This window comes from Triplophysa dalaica, chromosome 10, assembly GCF_015846415.1.
Source record: "Triplophysa dalaica isolate WHDGS20190420 chromosome 10, ASM1584641v1, whole genome shotgun sequence".
Lineage (NCBI taxonomy): Eukaryota > Metazoa > Chordata > Actinopteri > Cypriniformes > Nemacheilidae > Triplophysa > Triplophysa dalaica.
Window position 1 is genome coordinate 1,518,673 of NC_079551.1, and position 17,644 is coordinate 1,536,316.

Sequence of the window (17,644 nt, forward strand, 5' to 3'; positions counted from 1 at the left end):
TAGCTCTAAACACTCAGTGTATGTCAACAATCATCTTGTTTGTATTTTTTCTTATCACAAAATAGTTTATTGATTTTGTGTTTCTATGTTAAAGTCTCTTCCTCTGTGTTTCAAATCAGGCGCGTCTTTATGTGTGTGCGCGTTGCGAGCGGCTGTAGTCTATGATTGGTGCATCAGGAAAGATAAACACATGTACTGATATTTCCTGTCACATCACAAGTGATGCTAAGTTTCTCAAACACACTGCAGCAGAATATGATTTGTGTGATAGTTTTACTGTGTTTGTGTCTGTGGCATCTGAACGGTGAGTCAATTCTTTATGCTTTTTATGATTTTACTGCATTGGGTTGTTGTATGAATTTAGTGGACTTCTATTAGCCACAATAGCCACCTGCTAAAAAATGCCGCCTCATAATATTTGTGTTGTTCAGGTGTGTTTGGTGATGAAGTGAAGTCAGTGTCAGTGATGGAGGGACATTCTGTTACTCTACACACTGATACTCAACTACACACACATGATCTGATCGAGTGGATGTTTGGTGTTCAGAGTCCAGATGAGATTATAGCTGAAATCAACAGAGAAGCCAAAACAAAGTCAGTGAGAGATTGAAGAATCATGTAGAGATAGATGATCAGACTGGATCTCTCGTCATCACAAACATCACAACTCAACACACTGGACTTTATAAACTAGAGATAAACAGAAAATGTTTTTTTAATTATCTATTAGCTGGTGTACACAGTTGTTGTTTTACTGAAACCGTGATCCGATTGGTCGTCTCTGCTCTGGTGGGCGTGGCTACTGTTGGAGTTCTCATTTATGACATCAGATCCAGACGAGAATCACCATCGACCTCTTATGAAACAGATTGATTCTGAAATTTGGTTGCCTTTTTAAGCTTTGTAAAAAAGTAATCTGTAATGTCTTAATAAAATAAAGTCGTTACTAAAATAGTCCTAAAGTTTATTTCTTTAGTACTAACATGTTAAGGTGTCTTGATTTCTTTCCTTTGTCATCTCTTGTTGCTCACCGGAGCCCCAAAGACAATAGAAATAGATATGTAGTTCTTTCACTGAATATTGTGAATATTGTTGCCCTTTCTTTCTTTCTTTTTTTTAGTTCTTTCGTAGACGTCATGAGGAAGTGAATGCCTTATACTGTATTCCAGACAACCCAGATTTCAGATATTTTCCCAACATAAAACCCAGAAAAAACAGCTACCTGACCAGCATTAAAAGATATTATGTGAACAGAGGCTCTGGTGTGCCTTTAATAAAAAAACAGGCAATGAAGGGTGCAGGCAGCTGAGGTTTATTCAAGTTATTCAATAGAGAAATGCAGTTGTAATACATAACAAGACTTCACCATGAGTGACTAAAGCCCACACGAACATGGATATTTTCAAATACCACACACAAACTCAGTACTCAGTACCAAACTTTTATTAAAACTACTACCAGGGTTTTTAGAAACTCTGGTTTCTGTGTTTTTGTGTAGACGGTGAAACCTGAGGTCTGGCATGTGCCATTGGAATGCGTGCTGGCTGATGGTCAGGGTTATATCGCCACACCTCGTGTGGACGTGTTTTTTTTTCACGAAGAAGGATAAACCCCCGTGTTCGTGTAGACTAGGTCTGAGAAACAACAGTTAAAGGGGAAGTTCAGCCAAATATCAACTTTTTTTTATTTTCACTCTCCCACATGACGTTGAACATGTTTAGAGACCTCCCGGCATCTTCGGAGCACAAATGAAGATGTGCCATCCCTGAGATTTCCAGTCCTCCTCATAGACATCAAGGTGTCAGTTTTTGCCAAGGTCCAGAGAAGTACTAAAGACATCACTTCTTCTTCCTCTTCTTCTTGGATGAGAGCACTCTGACGCATAATCATCAAAGTGCTCTCATCCAAGAAGAAGATGAAGAAGAAGTGCCCCCCTGGACGCGTGCCATACATGAGATTATATCCAGTAAAGTCATTATTTTGGTTTGTTTTTTAAACATAAAGCATTCTCGTCCCTCCCAGAAAATTCAACTGAGCCACTAAGAGTGGATGGACCAATTTAACCATGTCTTAAGCACTTTTCTGGACCTTGGCAGAAACTGACATCATGATGTCTATGAGGAGGCCTAGAAATCCTCGGATGTCACCTCATTTGTGCTCCGAAGACGCCGGGAGGTCTCATAACATGTGACGTCATGTGGGTGAGTGAAAATTCACACAAAGTTGATTTTTGGATGAACTACCCTTTAACAAGACACAGGTGAAAGTAATGATGAGTCCGGGCAAGGGTTTATGGGTAATGTAGTCCAGTTGAATGGTGAGTGGTGAAGAGGGGAGTGCCCTCTAGTGGATGTGAGAGGGCACTGCAGCTGTTGACTGTGACAAACAAGATTTGTCTTTGGATGGAAATGGAAGCATGTCAATTTCGGAGGGGGATGTCTTACAATATTTCACTTCATGTGTCAAAGTTTCAGCCGGTTGTCTCCTCTGTGAAGGTATCCTGCGGTCCTTTCAGACACATTACTGCCTTTTCATCTTCAAACGTGTCGCTGGGATTTATTTTACTTTCTTCACACTTTTTATACACTACAGGTATTGTGGAATACACTGAAAAGAAAAGTGACAAATGAAGTATTCCCATTAGTGCTGATCAAAATTGTGAAAGGTGTTCTTGTCAGCTATATACTGAAGGGAAGACTTGCCTTTTTGAGCTTGCTTTTTGTGTATAAAGTGGGTGACGATTATGCAGATCGCACCAAAAATAGCTATAAATGCAAGACACTGCAGCTGATGTAAATCTACAAGAGTAAACAGAAACAGATAAGACAGATGTTCATAACAGTAACACAGACTTTGAAGAGCAAAATTGCAGAACAGCACTTTAGTACAGAATGCATTTGCACGATTAATAATCAATCAGTTTGGTGTAGATGTCCTCTTCCTCTACATATAAGGGACCGTTTACACTAAACCGTTTTCAAATGAAAACGCAAAGAAAATGTATGCGTCTTGTATGGCAAGCCGAATTAGCTTTTAATCATTCTCAGGATATGAATTTTTGATATCAACGATAAAAAATTTACTAGTAAAATTATCATTCTTGATATCTAGTAACAATTACTATTTTTGATATCAGTAATTACATTTTCACTAGTAAAAAAATGCGTAAGAATTGCATTTCTGATATCTAAAATAAGGTTTTTAACATGTAAGAAATGAATTATTGATATCTGAAATTGAATTTGAATGGCATCCTATTGTGATATTTAACTAGTAAAAATGCAATTACAGATATCAAAAATTACGTTTTTTACGGGTTGAATTATTATTAATTATTAATTTTTACTAGTCAAAATTTGTTTGTTGATATAGAAATTCATATCTTAAAAATGATTAAAAGCTAATTTAGCTTGCCATAGTCTTGGCCTTTTTTGTTAGACGGAAACAACGTTTATGTGCCACCAACATCGCCATCCACTGGCGTGGCGTGCATACTACAACGTATTTTTTTATTTTCCTGGGCCCGTGTAAATGCAGACAGTTTTGATAACACTGTCATGTGTACGTGAAACTTTCAACAAAATGCAAAGGACAAACTTTTCAGTTTTTCATTGTGTAAACGTGGCCTAAGATAAACACAAACATCACGTGTGACTCACTTGCAAATGGGTGACAGAATTGAGTGATGTGCAGATGTTGTGTGTGGTTTGCGATTGAATTGTTGACGACACAGCTGTATGTGTTGTTGTCATGATATTCCAGCTCCAGATGCAAAGATGCGGTTGTTTTAACATCAGAAACACTGATGCTGGACGATAAACTCTTTCCTTTGTACCAGGAGACATTCACATCTGACACATTCAACACTGAACACATAACTGAACACTTTGTGACTGAAGGTAGAAAACTTTCAAATAGTGAAGTACAATGTGACAAGTGTTTGCTGATGATAGGAACAGGCAGACGAGCTGAAACACAGGAATGGAAAAGATTGCCTTTATATACATATATATCTATATTTAAACTTGATATTCTTTTTCATAGCAATGTTCTTAACAAGTGCAAACTTCTGTTCTCAAACCTGGTCACTTTGTTGCATTAATCTAAATCTCATAGTCATAATACTGGAATTTAAAGGTATCAAAAAGAACACAGACGACAGTAAGCACTCACCATAGACCTTAACACTGAGGTTCTCGTATGATACTGTATTGTCTCTATTGATCTTCAGTGTATAAAGTCCAGAGTGATTAGATGTGATGTGTGTGATGGTGAGATCTCCAGTCTGATAGTTCATCTTCAGTCTGTCTCTGAATATCTCAGTCTCATTATTATCTTCATATGTGGGATTAATATTAACTGATCTCTTGATTCTGGCGATGAGAGGACCGTTTTCTCCAAACCTCCACTCGATCTCATCATCTGTCTGTATGTGAGTGACATTAGTGTATAGAGAAACAGATTCTCCCTCCGTCACTAACTTCACTTCATGTGTATCAAGCCCAACACCTGCAAAACAAAGACGGTTTACAAATCTATGACTACTGTTCACTTAAGCCTAATAAACATCGTCATGTCGATAAAGAGCTCAAACTGCACTATTGTTTCTAAATCATTTTGTTCAATGTGTATCAGATAATGACTGATCAACATCTATAGTGTGAAGAGAAACGTAGGGTTGGGAATCGAAATATCTATTCCAATTTCGGACAGGAATTGGAAGCTTGATATTTAAATTATTAGTTCCTCTTATCAATTCCTGTGTGCATATTTTCAGAAAAGTCTGCTGATATCACAATAAAAGCCCTTATGAAAATAAAAAATATTTTTACTATAGTAAGCATGGTTTAATGATATGTTTAATTGATTTTTATGAGTATTTGAGATGTGTTTTATACCTTGAATAAAAAAAACAAAAGAATAGTTTAACTATAGTATTTGCATTTAAAAGCACCGGAATCACAAATTAACTAAAGTTTCATTATAGTCACTATCTTGATGTACTGTAGGTCAGCTATGGTAGTACAAATTGTAATAAATCAGAATAATCATGGTTCTATGTGTATATAAACACAAATTGGTGCTCATGAATATAGATATTTTTTTTCAAACAAGTCAAAAAGCACGCTGAAGGACCATACAGGTTGATATGTTAATGTATGAATTCAACTGAGGAATTGAAGCAGGGAGACGATAAGAGTCGAAATCGATAAAATTCAAACAATTCCCAAACTTTAGAGAAATGTCACTTATTCTTCTGGTGTCATAGTTAGATGTTTCTGATTTACTAAATGTAGTGTAGGTGAAATATGGACATAAAGGCAGAATGAATGTGAATGTTGTCAAGATTTGCGCTTTAGATGGCGCTGTATGTTGGAAAAAATCAACTGATTTCAGCTCACGAGATAAACCTGCTCAACCGGTCACTCCATCCAGTCTTTGGAATAGTCAAATGTTTTTTAGTAAGACGGATGACTATTTGTACAACCATGACAGAATTGAAGAGTTTTACTACACATTGAGTTTATCGTGGTTTAGCTTTAGTAACCGTGGTTTTATTTGTTAGTTTGTGGTAACATCTTAGTAACTGGCTGTATGCACACTGAAAACATGTCATGTGAGCAACACTGATCTATCAAAGAAAAGCATAACAAATATACACTTACCATGAAGAACCAAGGACAGGAAGAGGACAATTGAAACGTTCATGGTGCTGACTTCAGTAAACAAATTGACAAAATGGTATAAACAAGAAAAAACATTGGCGTGAGCATCACCTTCGGCACGCCTCGGAATGACTGAACGTAAAGAGAAAGATGAACTCTTAGTTCAGGTGTGGCCTGTTTGCAAACCCTTCCTCCTGTGAACAGCCCTTTGAATGCTGAAACCATCTGTACATCACAGAGGAAACATCTAGTGAAGATCTCATGGACTATTTTCTTTACCGAGCAATGGCGGTACTTGTTTACTTCTATTGGACACAAACCAAAGCAAGTCAATGGGTGTCATCGTTGTTCGGTGCCCAACATTCTTCAAAACCTATTTTGCCACAATGACTGTGTAGGTCTAGTGAAAAGGCCTGTGCTTCCCCTATCTGAACACTGCGATTCGTAAACAGTCTTGACAAAATAAAACTAGACTATTACTGTAATAAATGCAGCAGACGGAGTTGTTAGGTAACATTCCAATGGGAATTTCACGTGATGTTTTGTTCCTTCGCCACAAGTGTCACAAACACAAGACAGTAACGCCTTGAAATCCCCGGAGTTACCCTGACACACGTCCTTCAGAGCATGACATGCTGAAACTAATTTTTCTGTTGAAATTCAACATATACTCCACAATACAAGAGTATTCACATGCATGTTAAATATAAAACATAACAAAAATATAAGAAGTGTTAAATGATCGATTGTGATGTGTGTTTTTTGTGCACTAATACCTGAAGAGTAAACGAATGCGTTTCCTCACTGTGACTCTCTGACACAGGTAATCTCCCGTAAAACATATTTTTAAACATTGCGAATATTATCTCATGAACTGAGAGAACACGTCATTAAATGTTATGGAGGTGTGAATGTTCAACACCCTGTCCTGAGTAAAAAAGGTGCAGAAATTGGTAAAAATAAATGTTCTTTTGTACTGGAAAAGATGTTGAGTTGTTTTTATTACAATAATCCAGTAGACATATATGTAAAATGCAATGAATTCTTGGTGAAACAATCTGTTTTTAATCTTTCATTGAAGATGACATCCAAATAGCAATAGAAACAACACAGAGAAAAAATTTAAATTATAATTAAAACGAGCTCTTTACAGTCTTCATTGTCTTTGGTTCTACGTAATAACGGAGCTGTGTGAGAGAGACCTTTAGTGTTGATCTGAAGAACTGCACTCTCATTCAAGTCCAAAGAGTTTTTTTCAAAATCATGTTTTTTTATTGCGCATTCCACTTAAAGGCAATCAAACTGCAGTTGGTTTGTTTTGATTTAAGCTATAATATTAAAAAAAATATACAGCAACTGGGTGTGTGTGTGTGTGTGTGTGTGCGTGCGTGCGTGCGTGTGTGTGTGTGTGTTTGTGTAGGCTTTATACAATGTTGTTTAAGTTCTTTTGAAATTCACATGAACTGAAGCATTGAGGTTCATCCAGTATTGATCAGATAACATCTGCATACAAAGTCTTCGAGTTCACAGAAAATAAAGTCTGGAGTTATGGAGGATGTGCAGCCGATGGCTGAAACATATATGTGCTCCTATGCGCTGACCACAATTAGAAGTCAGGCAACATATTGTTCTCATGTGGTTTTCAATAGAAACGAAACACATCTCCACCGCTGGAGCAGACTAATAGGTCACATTTGACACTTCACAGCATTTAAAACAGAATTAAAGACACTTTTTATAAATGTTTGACCCAAAATCCATATTTTATGACGTTAACCCTTCATTTGGAAATGTGTGTGTAGGTCTGATAATAACAGATTTTGGAAACATACCAAAAAACTTTCAATAGGACTGCTTTTAAAGACACGTGACAGCGTTTTTACACTTTCACATATTATTGAAACGTTACTGTAAGGATTTATGTTTTTATTTATATGTTTGTCTGTCATCGGTGTGTGTGTGGTGTGTGAGGAGGAGGGCATTCTGTGAATCTACATCACACCCCCACATACCCACAGCATAAGATCTCGAATGTGACCTTTGTGTGCAAAACGTCTTCTTCTCTGACAGGTTTACAGAGAAAATCAAGCAGCAAGATGCAGAATATGACATGTGTGATGGTTTTGACATGTGTATGCTTGCGTCATTTAGATGGTAAGTTATTATTATTTTTTTGGAAGTTTTTGCATACAATATATATACTGTATGTGTTGTGTTGTTCAGGTGTGTTTGGTGATGAAGTGAAGTCAGTGTCAGTGATGGAGGGACATTCTGTTACTCTACACACTGATACTCAACTACAAAGTCGTGATGTGGTCGAGTGGATGTTTGGTGTTCAGAGTCCAGATGAGATTATAGCTGAATTCTACAGAGAAGCAAATATGACATCATTTAACAATGAGAGATTGAAGAATCACTTACAGATAGATGATCAGACTGGATCTCTAATCATCACAAACATCACAACTCAACACACTGGACTTTATCAAGCAGAGATCACCAGATACACACAACTACTCAGCTTCTATTACAATGTGACCGTCTCTGGTGAGTTCAGATCACTCTTCCTTTCTTCGAGATCCAAAAATCACAATCATCAGTGTTAAACAATAAGAACGTTATTCATGCTATTAGTTTTGTTGTTGATTCTGAAATATTTTAAAGCTCGTCCGCCTGTTCCTGCAATGACTGGAGATTCATCACAAAACTCTTCAAATTCTTTATCATCTTCAAACCACACTCAACATCTGAACATCACTGACGTCTGTCAGCCATGTCCAGGTGAGTCAACTGTGTTTGTAGTTTTTGCTTCAATTGTGCCAATAAGTATTAAAACGATACGTTTAAACACAAATCCTTTTGTTCTCTGTTAGTTTGTGTCGAGTGCTGTGGTTTTACTGAAGCTGTGATCCGATTGGTCATCTCTGCTCTAGTATGCGTGGCTACCGTTGCTGTGCTAATTTACGACATCAGATCCAATAGAGCACATGTGTCAAACTCTATTCCTGGAGGGCTGCAGCTCTGCACAGTTTAGCTTCCAACCCTAATCAAACACACCTGATTCAGTTAATCATCTTCAGGATTATTAGAAACTTCCAAGCTGATGTGGTTTAGAGCTGGTTGGAGCTAAACTGTGCATAGCTGCGGCCCTCCAGGAACTGAGTTTGACACCCCTGCAATGGAGAATCACCATCAACCTATGATGAATCAGATATTATGAAACATGAATAGACTTTCAAGAATGATTGTTAATCAATTTTAAACATGTTGCATTAAAGTTTTGTATTTTCTAGTAAAGGGGTCATATGACACGGCTAAAAATTATTATGGATTTGTTTTAGATTGTAATATAATGTGTCTATAGGATTTAAGGCTCAAAAACGCTGTATTTTCCACATACCTTGCATGTTTGTATCTCCTCTTTGCACCTGTCTGAACCGCACAGATTTTTAACAAGTCTCATGGCTGTGAAAGTGAGGTGTGTTATGATTGGCCAGTTAACCAGTGCGCAGTGATTGGTTGAATACTGCAAGCATGTGAGGGAAATGTAACGCCTCTGACCATATTTGGAACATGAGGTTCCTCTTCAATTGTACTAACCGTATACATTTAGGCGGTCTAAGTCAACTCAGACTTAGTCAACTCATGAGGCGTGTCAGGTATTTTTGCTTTTAGATAGAAAAGCTTTTGTAATGAGAATTTTATTTTTGCAATTTTACATGTCCAATAGATACATGAGCAACTTATAACACACCAAAGACACGGAAAAACAGAGATTCGCGCCATATGAACCCCTTAAAACAAACTAAAAGTTATATTTGTTTAATTTGAATATGAGTTCAAATTATCTGAGCAACATTCTCATCTTTGTTTTTTTTTGTACATTTGTAATAAAAAGCTAGTAAAATATTTTTCAATCTTAGACTACAAATCAAACAGTTGGTTTAACAGTCTTCAACACTGAGCCAATGTTAGCAGATAATTCACAATCTTGAATATGGGTTGTATTGGAATACACTGTACACAAAATGCATAAAGTAACTAGCTGAGAGTAAACGAGAGAGATTGAGTATTGGTTTTTAATATTTTGTGTTTGACTACATCTGTCAATCTGCAGACTCTTGACTCATTAAACGTTTTTTTTATATTTTGTGTTCAGTCATCCTCAAATTCTTCTGAGCTTCACTTTACACTCCAAACACAACTGTGCAACAAGAACACAAGTTTGTAATGCATTATTGCTATTATAAACGTGTTAAAAACATCACTTTTTGGCCAGGACTGCATGTGACGTATGCTATTTTTGTTTTTTAGTTGGTTCAACTTAAAAATGGTTGCATTAAAAGTTAACTGAATTTCTCGTTGAATTTACCAAACTCGTTGAGTTGACTAATATTTTTAAGTTGCATTAACTCAACATTTTAAAGCGACCAGGTAACACATTTTTAAGTTGATCTAACAATTATTTACAGCGTGAAAACATTTATTCTTTCTGTAGATTCTCATATTTGAACCATCATCAGGAAGTAGACGCCTCGGTCAGTATCAAACAACATAAACAAACACCATCAATGCCGACAGAATGTACTTTTACATTTACATTTAGTCATTTAGCAGACGCTTTTATCCAAAGCAACTTACAAGTGGGGTAGGTAATGGAAGCAATTAGGACAGCATAAGTACAACAAAAGCAGAAGTCCAATCAAAAAGAAGACTGGTCTCATATAGCCTAACACAGTATACAGAATCATTCATACATAATTTTTTTTTTTTTAAGGGTAGAGCAGAAAAGAGTAGAGAAGAAAATAGAGTGTAGAAAATAGAGTGTAAAGAATCTATAATGAAGAAAACATCATTCAGAAGCTATATGTTGTTAAACATTAAAAAAACTGCTAAACATTATTTGTTGCAGTGCATTAGCCTAAACCAGGGAGATGGGGTATCATGTGTGATTTTAATATGGTCAATGAATGAGCCGTTCTTACAGCTCAGTGAGTCAAAGTGAAACCTGCTGTGGTCTCATCACACAAGTGGACCAACATCTTGTTCCTATGAGGACGTCTGTAGATGCGTTTGTGGTTGAAAGGATTCTTGTGTTCCACTTGTCATCATATTCATGTGAACATTAACTCATAATAGAGCCGTGAATCCATCAACACTGACATCTGTAGTAGTTTCTCACACACATTGTGTATACTAAGTAATATATATAAAACTCATCTTAACATGAAGTGAACACACATAACATATTAGCTTGAGCATGTACAGCAGTGACTATAGAATATAATGTAAGCTTTCAACAGTTAAGATACGTTCCATTTTACTGCACATCATACATTAGTCCACATTCAGGACAAGTATTTGACAGCCGTTGGAATCAAGCACTATTTAGAGAAAGAAGAGCCAAAGTCTTTGCATACATGAGATGGTTTATTAAGGTGTTACCAAGCATACAGCCAATTGAACACACAGACACGAATTAAGAAGGAAAGTTAGGCCCACTGTACCCTATGATGTGCATCTACATTTTATTAGATTAAAGTTGTTGATTTTGCCAAAAAAGTTACATGCAAAATTAAAACATAATGTAGCATTAAGTTTCATTAGACGTTATTTTAGAAAGAATAAGAAATACATTAAAGAAAATAAGAAAAATGAAATACAATCCACATAATTTTATATTGTGATGTTTACATTGAATCAAGACAATAGCAAGCAAACTAGTCATTTGACTTAAGGAATTATTTTGTTTGTGAATGGGGCAGATGATCTTTCATCTGAACACCAGGCGGAGTATTGTACCCAAAACATGAACCACTGCTTATGTTCTGTTTACTTTATGCTCCACCAGACTCACAGGCTCAGACTTAGAGCCATGATATTCACTGATCTGAGATGAAACTAAGATGCAGGCAGATTATCTGGAGAAGCAGAACATTTTGTTTTCACTGATCTGGAGACGCAGTCAATGTCATTAGGTTTGAGAAGACATGGATCTGGAGACGCAGAACATTTTGTTTTCACTGATCTGGAGACGCAGTCAATGTCATTCGGTTTGAGAAGACATGGATCTGGAGACGCAGAACATTTTGTTTTCACTGATCTGGAGACGCAGTCAATGTCATTCGGTTTGAGAAGACATGGATCTGGAGACGCAGAACATTTTGTTTTCACTGATCTGGAGACACAGTCAATGTCATTCGGTTTGAGAAGACATGGATCTGGAGACGCAGAACATTTTGTTTTCACTGATCTGGAGACGCAGTCAATGTCATTCGGTTTGAGAAGACATGGATCTGGAGACGCAGAACATTTTGTTTTCACTGATCTGGAGACGCAGTCAATGTCATTCGGTTTGAGAAGACATGGATCTGGAGACGCAGAACGTTTTGTTTTCACTGATCTGGAGACGCAGTCAATGTCATTCGGTTTGAGAAGACATGGATCTGGAGACGCAGAACGTTTTGTTTTCACTGATCTGGAGACGCAGTCAATGTCATTCGGTTTGAGAAGACATGGATCTGGAGACGCAGAACGTTTTGTTTTCACTGATCTGGAGACGCAGTCAATGTCATTCGGTTTGAGAAGACATGGATCTGGAGACGCAGAACATTTTGTTTTCACTGATCTGGAGACGCAGTCAATGTCATTCTGTTTGAGAAGACATGGATCTGGAGACGCAGAACGTTTTGTTTTCACTGATCTGGAGACGCAGTCAATGTCATTCGGTTTGAGAAGACATGGATCTGGAGACGCAGAACGTTTTGTTTTCACTGATCTGGAGACGCAGTCAATGTCATTCGGTTTGAGAAGACATGGATCTGGAGACGCAGAACATTTTGTTTTCACTGATCTGGAGACGCAGTCAATGTCATTCGGTTTGAGAAGACATGGATCTGGAGACGCAGAACGTGTTGTTTTCACTGATCTGGAGACGCAGTCAATGTCATTCGGTTTGAGAAGACATGGATCTGGAGACGCAGAACGTTTTGTTTTCACTGATCTGGAGACGCAGTCAATGTCATTCGGTTTGAGAAGACATGGATCTGGAGACGCAGAACGTTTTGTTTTCACTGATCTGGAGACGCAGTCAATGTCATTCGGTTTGAGAAGACATGGATCTGGAGACGCAGAACGTTTTGTTTTCACTGATCTGGAGACGCAGTCAATGTCATTCGGTTTGAGAAGACATGGATCTGGAGACGCAGAACGTTTTGTTTTCACTGATCTGGAGACGCAGTCAATGTCATTCGGTTTGAGAAGACATGGATCTGGAGACGCAGAACATTTTGTTTTCACTGATCTGGAGACGCAGTCAATGTCATTCTGTTTGAGAAGACATGGATCTGGAGACGCAGAACATTTTGTTTTCACTGATCTGGAGACGCAGTCAATGTCATTCGGTTTGAGAAGACATGGATCTGGAGACGCAGAACATTTTGTTTTCACTGATCTGGAGACGCAGTCAATGTCATTCGGTTTGAGAAGACATGGATCTGGAGACGCAGAACGTGTTGTTTTCACTGATCTGGAGACCCAGGCAGAATATTCACTATGATTCTGCTAGACGATTCTCTCATCATCCACCAGAGGTTCTTCAGCAGGTGATCTTTTCATGAGACTCTCTGAAAAATAGAATGACATTGAGTGATGTTATGAAGTTTTCTCATCTGCCACCATGGCAAAACTGTGCAAGGATTTTGTTTGCTTAGCTGGAGGTAAGACTTGCCTTCATCACCTTCTCTTTTGTATCTGTAGACAATGATGCTGATCATCACACAGATCAGAAGAACAAAAACAATTATAATTATAATGATCCTCAGTTCACGAGAATCTACAAGAGTAAAGAGAAAAAAATCTGATTTTCATTTCACTTTTGAGAAAAGCTTGTAACCACTCTCTTCATATGCAAAAAAACCTTCATCTGCTAACTTTCTAGTTTTCCGTTTTAATATCAAAGCTGATGTACCTGATGATGAAAAATTTTGTGTTAAGTCTCTACTGTTGACAAGAAGAGGCAGATGTGCTAGAAAATAAAAGAGAAACAGATTTGCAATTCGTTTGATTTTTAGATTCAGACTCTAACAAAAAATGAGATATAATTATTTCCTGGATTGCACAAGAGACAGGATATTGACTCTGAAATACTCACCAGGGACAGTCACATTGAATATCTTGTATGAGACTGTATTGTTGCTGCTGATCTTCAGTTTGTAGACCCCAGAATGATTCGTGGTGAGATTGTTGATGGTGAGAGATCCGGTCTGATCGTCCAGCTTCATTCTATCTTTAAATCTCTCATCTTTAGATAATTCGGTGCTTCCAACCTTTCCTTTGATTGTTGCAACAAAAGTTTTTTTAGGTCCATAATACCACACGATCATATCATCTCTCTGTTTAACAATTTCAGTGTATAGTGTGACAGAATCTCCCTCCTTCACTGACATCGACATCGACTTCACCTCATCTTTATCTCCAAACACAACCGAAGCATCTGAAAAAAAAATAGTGCATTACCACTTTAGCAATAATAGACAAGATATTAGCTATCATTGATGTCCGTTCCTATTTAAAATTGGAGATCTACTGTTTTGCTTTTATGTTGACAGGTCTCTTCCATTGTTGTTTCTCAAGCATATCTCTATTGTCTTTCCAGTTAAAAAAATGTTCTCAAACCAAACCAAAAGTTATAAATGTAAAAAAGTTAACATTTATTATCCGATTTCATAAAATATTTGGGATTAAATACACAGTTGGATAAGGAAGGACTTCGGAATACATCAATATCATCATTTCCAAAAATATCAGTATAAAAACTTTCAGTAAATGCCCTTTAGATTGAGCTGCTTGTGAATTTCAACACACATTTACACTGGTAAGAAAAAGTATCTGAACCTTTTGCATTACATGGTTTTCTGAATAAATTTGTCATAAAATGTGATCTGATCTTAATCTAAGTTTATATTGACAAATATAATGTGTCTAAAATAATAACACGACATTATCTTTATTGAGAAGAACCCAAAAAAGTCCTAGTGCTTGTGGAAAAGGTAAGTACCCTTGAGCTAATGACATCAAAAAAGCTAATTGGATTCAGGTTTTAGCACACCTGGAGTGTCATTAAGAAAATAAGTTTTGAGGTGTGGACTGAACACAACGAAGACCCTTCGAACTTTTGGAGTTTGCACTGCACAAGAAGAACAGGCTTATGTTAGGCATGCCTCGCCAAAAAGAGCTTTCAGAGGATCTGCGATCAAGAATTGTTGAGTTACATAAAGCTGGCAACTTGGCAAATAACAAAGTTATTTCAAAGACTTTAGAAATTACCCAGTCTACAGTTAAGCAAACAATCTACAAATGGAGAGACTTTGAGACTGTTGCTACTCTACCAAGAAGTGGGCGCCCAGGCAAAATGACACCATTAGCACAACGAAGACTCATCAATAAGGCAAAGAAACAACCCCGAATAACAGCCAAAGATTTGAAGGCATCATTGGAACTTGCTAACATCACTGTTCATGAGTCTACAACATGTGCAGGTCTGATCCACAGTTACAGGAAGCGCTTTGATCAGGTTATTGCTGCCAGGGGGGGGCAACCAGTTATTAATTCTAAGGGTTCACTTACTTTCTCCACTGCCATTTTGAATGTTGAATGAGTGTGTTCAATAAAGACATGAAAGATCAGATTTTTTTGTGTAATTATTTTTAGACACATTATATTTGTCAATAACTTGACTTAGATGAAGATCAGATCACATTTTATGACAAATTTATTCAGAAAACCATGAAATTCCAAAAGGTTCACATACTAGTTTCTTGGCAGTAACTTCTGGTTTCCACCTGAAACATTCTTCACCTTTGACAGGTATTGAGAATGTGAACAGGGTGAGGCCAACGTAACGTCATGGAAACACAACGCTCAGTAAACAAATAAAATATTTCTGTCACCATTTCCTCATATTCATGTCACGCCATGAGTTGCTTTCTTCTTCAGGACACGGATGAATTTCTCAACATATTTACGAACACACAAGAGAGAATAAATGATGACAGATTTAGTCTAAAGTTAACTATCCCTTTAAAACTCACAGATGCTTGTTTATTGTGACTGCCTATCTCATGAGCTTCTGCCCCATTTTTCTTGAGAGGATTAGATGAAGCAAGAATTTCATTGTGGCATGTACAGATGACAATAAAGGAGTCTTGAAATGTTTGTTGAGTCCAAAGACTAATTTTGGCAGATCCATGAGCTGACAGATATAATGTGAATATTTTCCTGATGTGTGGTCAATGCCTTCAATTGCATTTCTCATAAAATGTATGCTATGATCTTGGCCGAGATGGAAAAAGTAGTAAACCAGTCAAACCTGTCCGACTGCTCACACAATGTTCAGATGTCTTTACAGACGTCATCTTGCATTGTACAATAAAATAAACTTTTTGTAGTTTTAGGGCTTATGACACAGATTCAGGTGAACACTTTAATATTACGTTTTGAAGTCCATATCTATAATATGTTTTTTATCTATAATATATTTTTGCACGAGAGCACTGCTTTATAACAGAAGATACATGACTGCAAAACACACCTATTTCAGATAACCTAATATTTGAGGCAAAGCACTGCAAGTAAACTCTGAACTCACAAACACACAAGTGATTAAATATGATTTGTCGTTATGAACAAATCCACCGTCTGAAAGAGCAACAAACCATAAAGCTATAAGAATATATAAGCTTACCATTCACGATCAGAAATAAACTGAGGACACCGATGATGCCCATGCTGTCCATCATGATGCCCATGCTGTCCATGATGATGAACATGGTCTTAACTTTAGAAGGGTTAATAGGAAGTATTGAGAATCTTCTTTTGTGATGTTTTCTGTACAAAATAAAACAATATTTAGCGCAGCTACAGATAACCGAGCTACAGGTCACGGGTGTCCATGAACTGTGTTGTGTCTCTGCAAAAGAGAAACCAAAGTATTCTGTTCTGTATGTGGAGGTGTGGCCTAAGTTCAGCCTGTTTCTTTATATGTTAAGTTTCGCATGTAAAGAAAACATCTCAGAAAAATCTCAGTAAAGTCCATTTTTACATATAAATATCTTCTAGATGTCTAAATGACATCTGACAACAGATGTCTCAGAGAATTGCTGCAGATGATGAGCAAACATTACAAAATAAAGGTCTATTATTAATAAATAAATAATAAAGGTCTATTCTATATGAGGACATCAAATAGACGTTTCCCAGTATGTGTGCTATCAGGGGAAAGTGTAAGACATCTTGGTCATTACAACATTATGAATTTGAAGACAAGCCAGACTATTATGTTCCTCATAACACTTTAATGTGTTTGACATGATCATATGGAGCAGAAAGCACGTTTACAGTCATATAAAACTGTCCGTCTTTCCCATAATATTATAACAATCCTAATGAAAGACACATACAATGATTATTTAAAAAAAAAAACTTAAAAAAAAACTTCAAACATAATAAAGGCGTCTGCTAAATGACTAATGTGAATTTAAAAATCTACAAGAAAAACACACTTAACTCATATTCAACTATGCATCCCCACACAAATACACATATTACATTTATTCACAGGCTAATCGTGCTAGCTATGCTAACGACCGACTTAGAAGCAGACACCTGTAATGAAGTATAAAACTAACAAAAGTACATTGATAAATCACTCTAGCCCTGCAATAAATGTGTAATGTCTGTTTTTAATGCATTATTACCTGAAAAAGAAGAAGAATAGGTCTTTAAGAAAAGAATGATTCTGATGCGGAACTCCTTCGAGAAGTTTACCTGTCAGTGAACGCGCATACATTCACGGACGCGCAGGAGAGCGCAGGCAATGACGTCACAAAAGACAAATACCCATATAAAGAACATTATGTTATCTATGACTAAACATGTCGATGATCGGAAATGAAAGCACTTGAAATGTTGATTGAAAG

At 37.0% G+C, this 17,644-nt stretch overlaps 3 protein-coding genes across 3 annotated transcripts; 1 reads left to right on the forward strand and 2 right to left on the reverse strand.

Moving 5' to 3' along the window:
• Positions 1-1,306: 1,306 nt before the first annotated feature.
• LOC130430467 (uncharacterized) lies at positions 1,307-5,793 on the reverse strand. Its single transcript, XM_056759579.1, has 5 exons — positions 5,667-5,793; positions 4,174-4,509; positions 3,660-3,968; positions 2,703-2,798; positions 1,307-2,607 (listed from the first exon to the last, which is right to left on the reverse strand). The coding sequence occupies exons 1-5, from the start codon at positions 5,707-5,709 to the stop codon at positions 2,471-2,473; spliced, it is 921 nt and encodes a 306-aa protein (XP_056615557.1). The 5' UTR covers positions 5,710-5,793; the 3' UTR covers positions 1,307-2,470.
• A 1,421-nt stretch (positions 5,794-7,214) lies between these two features.
• Positions 7,215-8,700, forward strand: LOC130429834 (uncharacterized). Its single transcript, XM_056758659.1, has 5 exons — positions 7,215-7,278; positions 7,737-7,820; positions 7,890-8,213; positions 8,331-8,447; positions 8,540-8,700. Exons 1-5 carry the CDS (start codon positions 7,215-7,217, stop codon positions 8,698-8,700), a joined length of 750 nt encoding a protein of 249 aa, XP_056614637.1.
• Positions 8,701-11,077: 2,377 nt separating this feature from the next.
• On the reverse strand, positions 11,078-17,513 carry LOC130430469 (uncharacterized). Its single transcript, XM_056759582.1, has 6 exons — positions 17,423-17,513; positions 16,411-16,553; positions 13,819-14,160; positions 13,636-13,692; positions 13,396-13,500; positions 11,078-13,291 (listed from the first exon to the last, which is right to left on the reverse strand). Exons 2-6 carry the CDS (start codon positions 16,493-16,495, stop codon positions 13,230-13,232), a joined length of 651 nt encoding a protein of 216 aa, XP_056615560.1. The 5' UTR covers positions 16,496-16,553; positions 17,423-17,513; the 3' UTR covers positions 11,078-13,229.
• Between the last annotated feature and the right edge of the window lie 131 nt (positions 17,514-17,644).

Coding starts and splice junctions, on each gene's coding strand:
- LOC130430467 (XM_056759579.1), bottom strand. CDS start 5,709: ATGAACGTTTCAATTGTCCTCTTCCTGTCCTTGGTTCTTCATG. Junction 2,799..3,659: donor ATTCTGTCACCCATTTGCAA/GTGAGTCACACG, acceptor TTACTCTTGTAG/ATTTACATCAGCTGCAGTGT. Junction 2,608..2,702: donor CAAAAAGCAAGCTCAAAAAG/GCAAGTCTTCCC, acceptor TTTTCTTTTCAG/TGTATTCCACAATACCTGTA.
- LOC130430469 (XM_056759582.1), bottom strand. CDS start 16,495: ATGTTCATCATCATGGACAGCATGGGCATCATGATGGACAGCATGGGC. Junction 13,693..13,818: donor ATTCAATGTGACTGTCCCTG/GTGAGTATTTCA, acceptor TTTATTTTCTAG/CACATCTGCCTCTTCTTGTC. Junction 13,501..13,635: donor ACAAAATTTTTCATCATCAG/GTACATCAGCTT, acceptor TTACTCTTGTAG/ATTCTCGTGAACTGAGGATC.
- LOC130429834 (XM_056758659.1), top strand. CDS start 7,215: ATGGAGGATGTGCAGCCGATGGCTGAAACATATATGTGCTCCTATGCG. Junction 7,279..7,736: donor TGCGCTGACCACAATTAGAA/GTCAGGCAACAT, acceptor CTTCTCTGACAG/GTTTACAGAGAAAATCAAGC. Junction 8,448..8,539: donor CGTCTGTCAGCCATGTCCAG/GTGAGTCAACTG, acceptor GTTCTCTGTTAG/TTTGTGTCGAGTGCTGTGGT.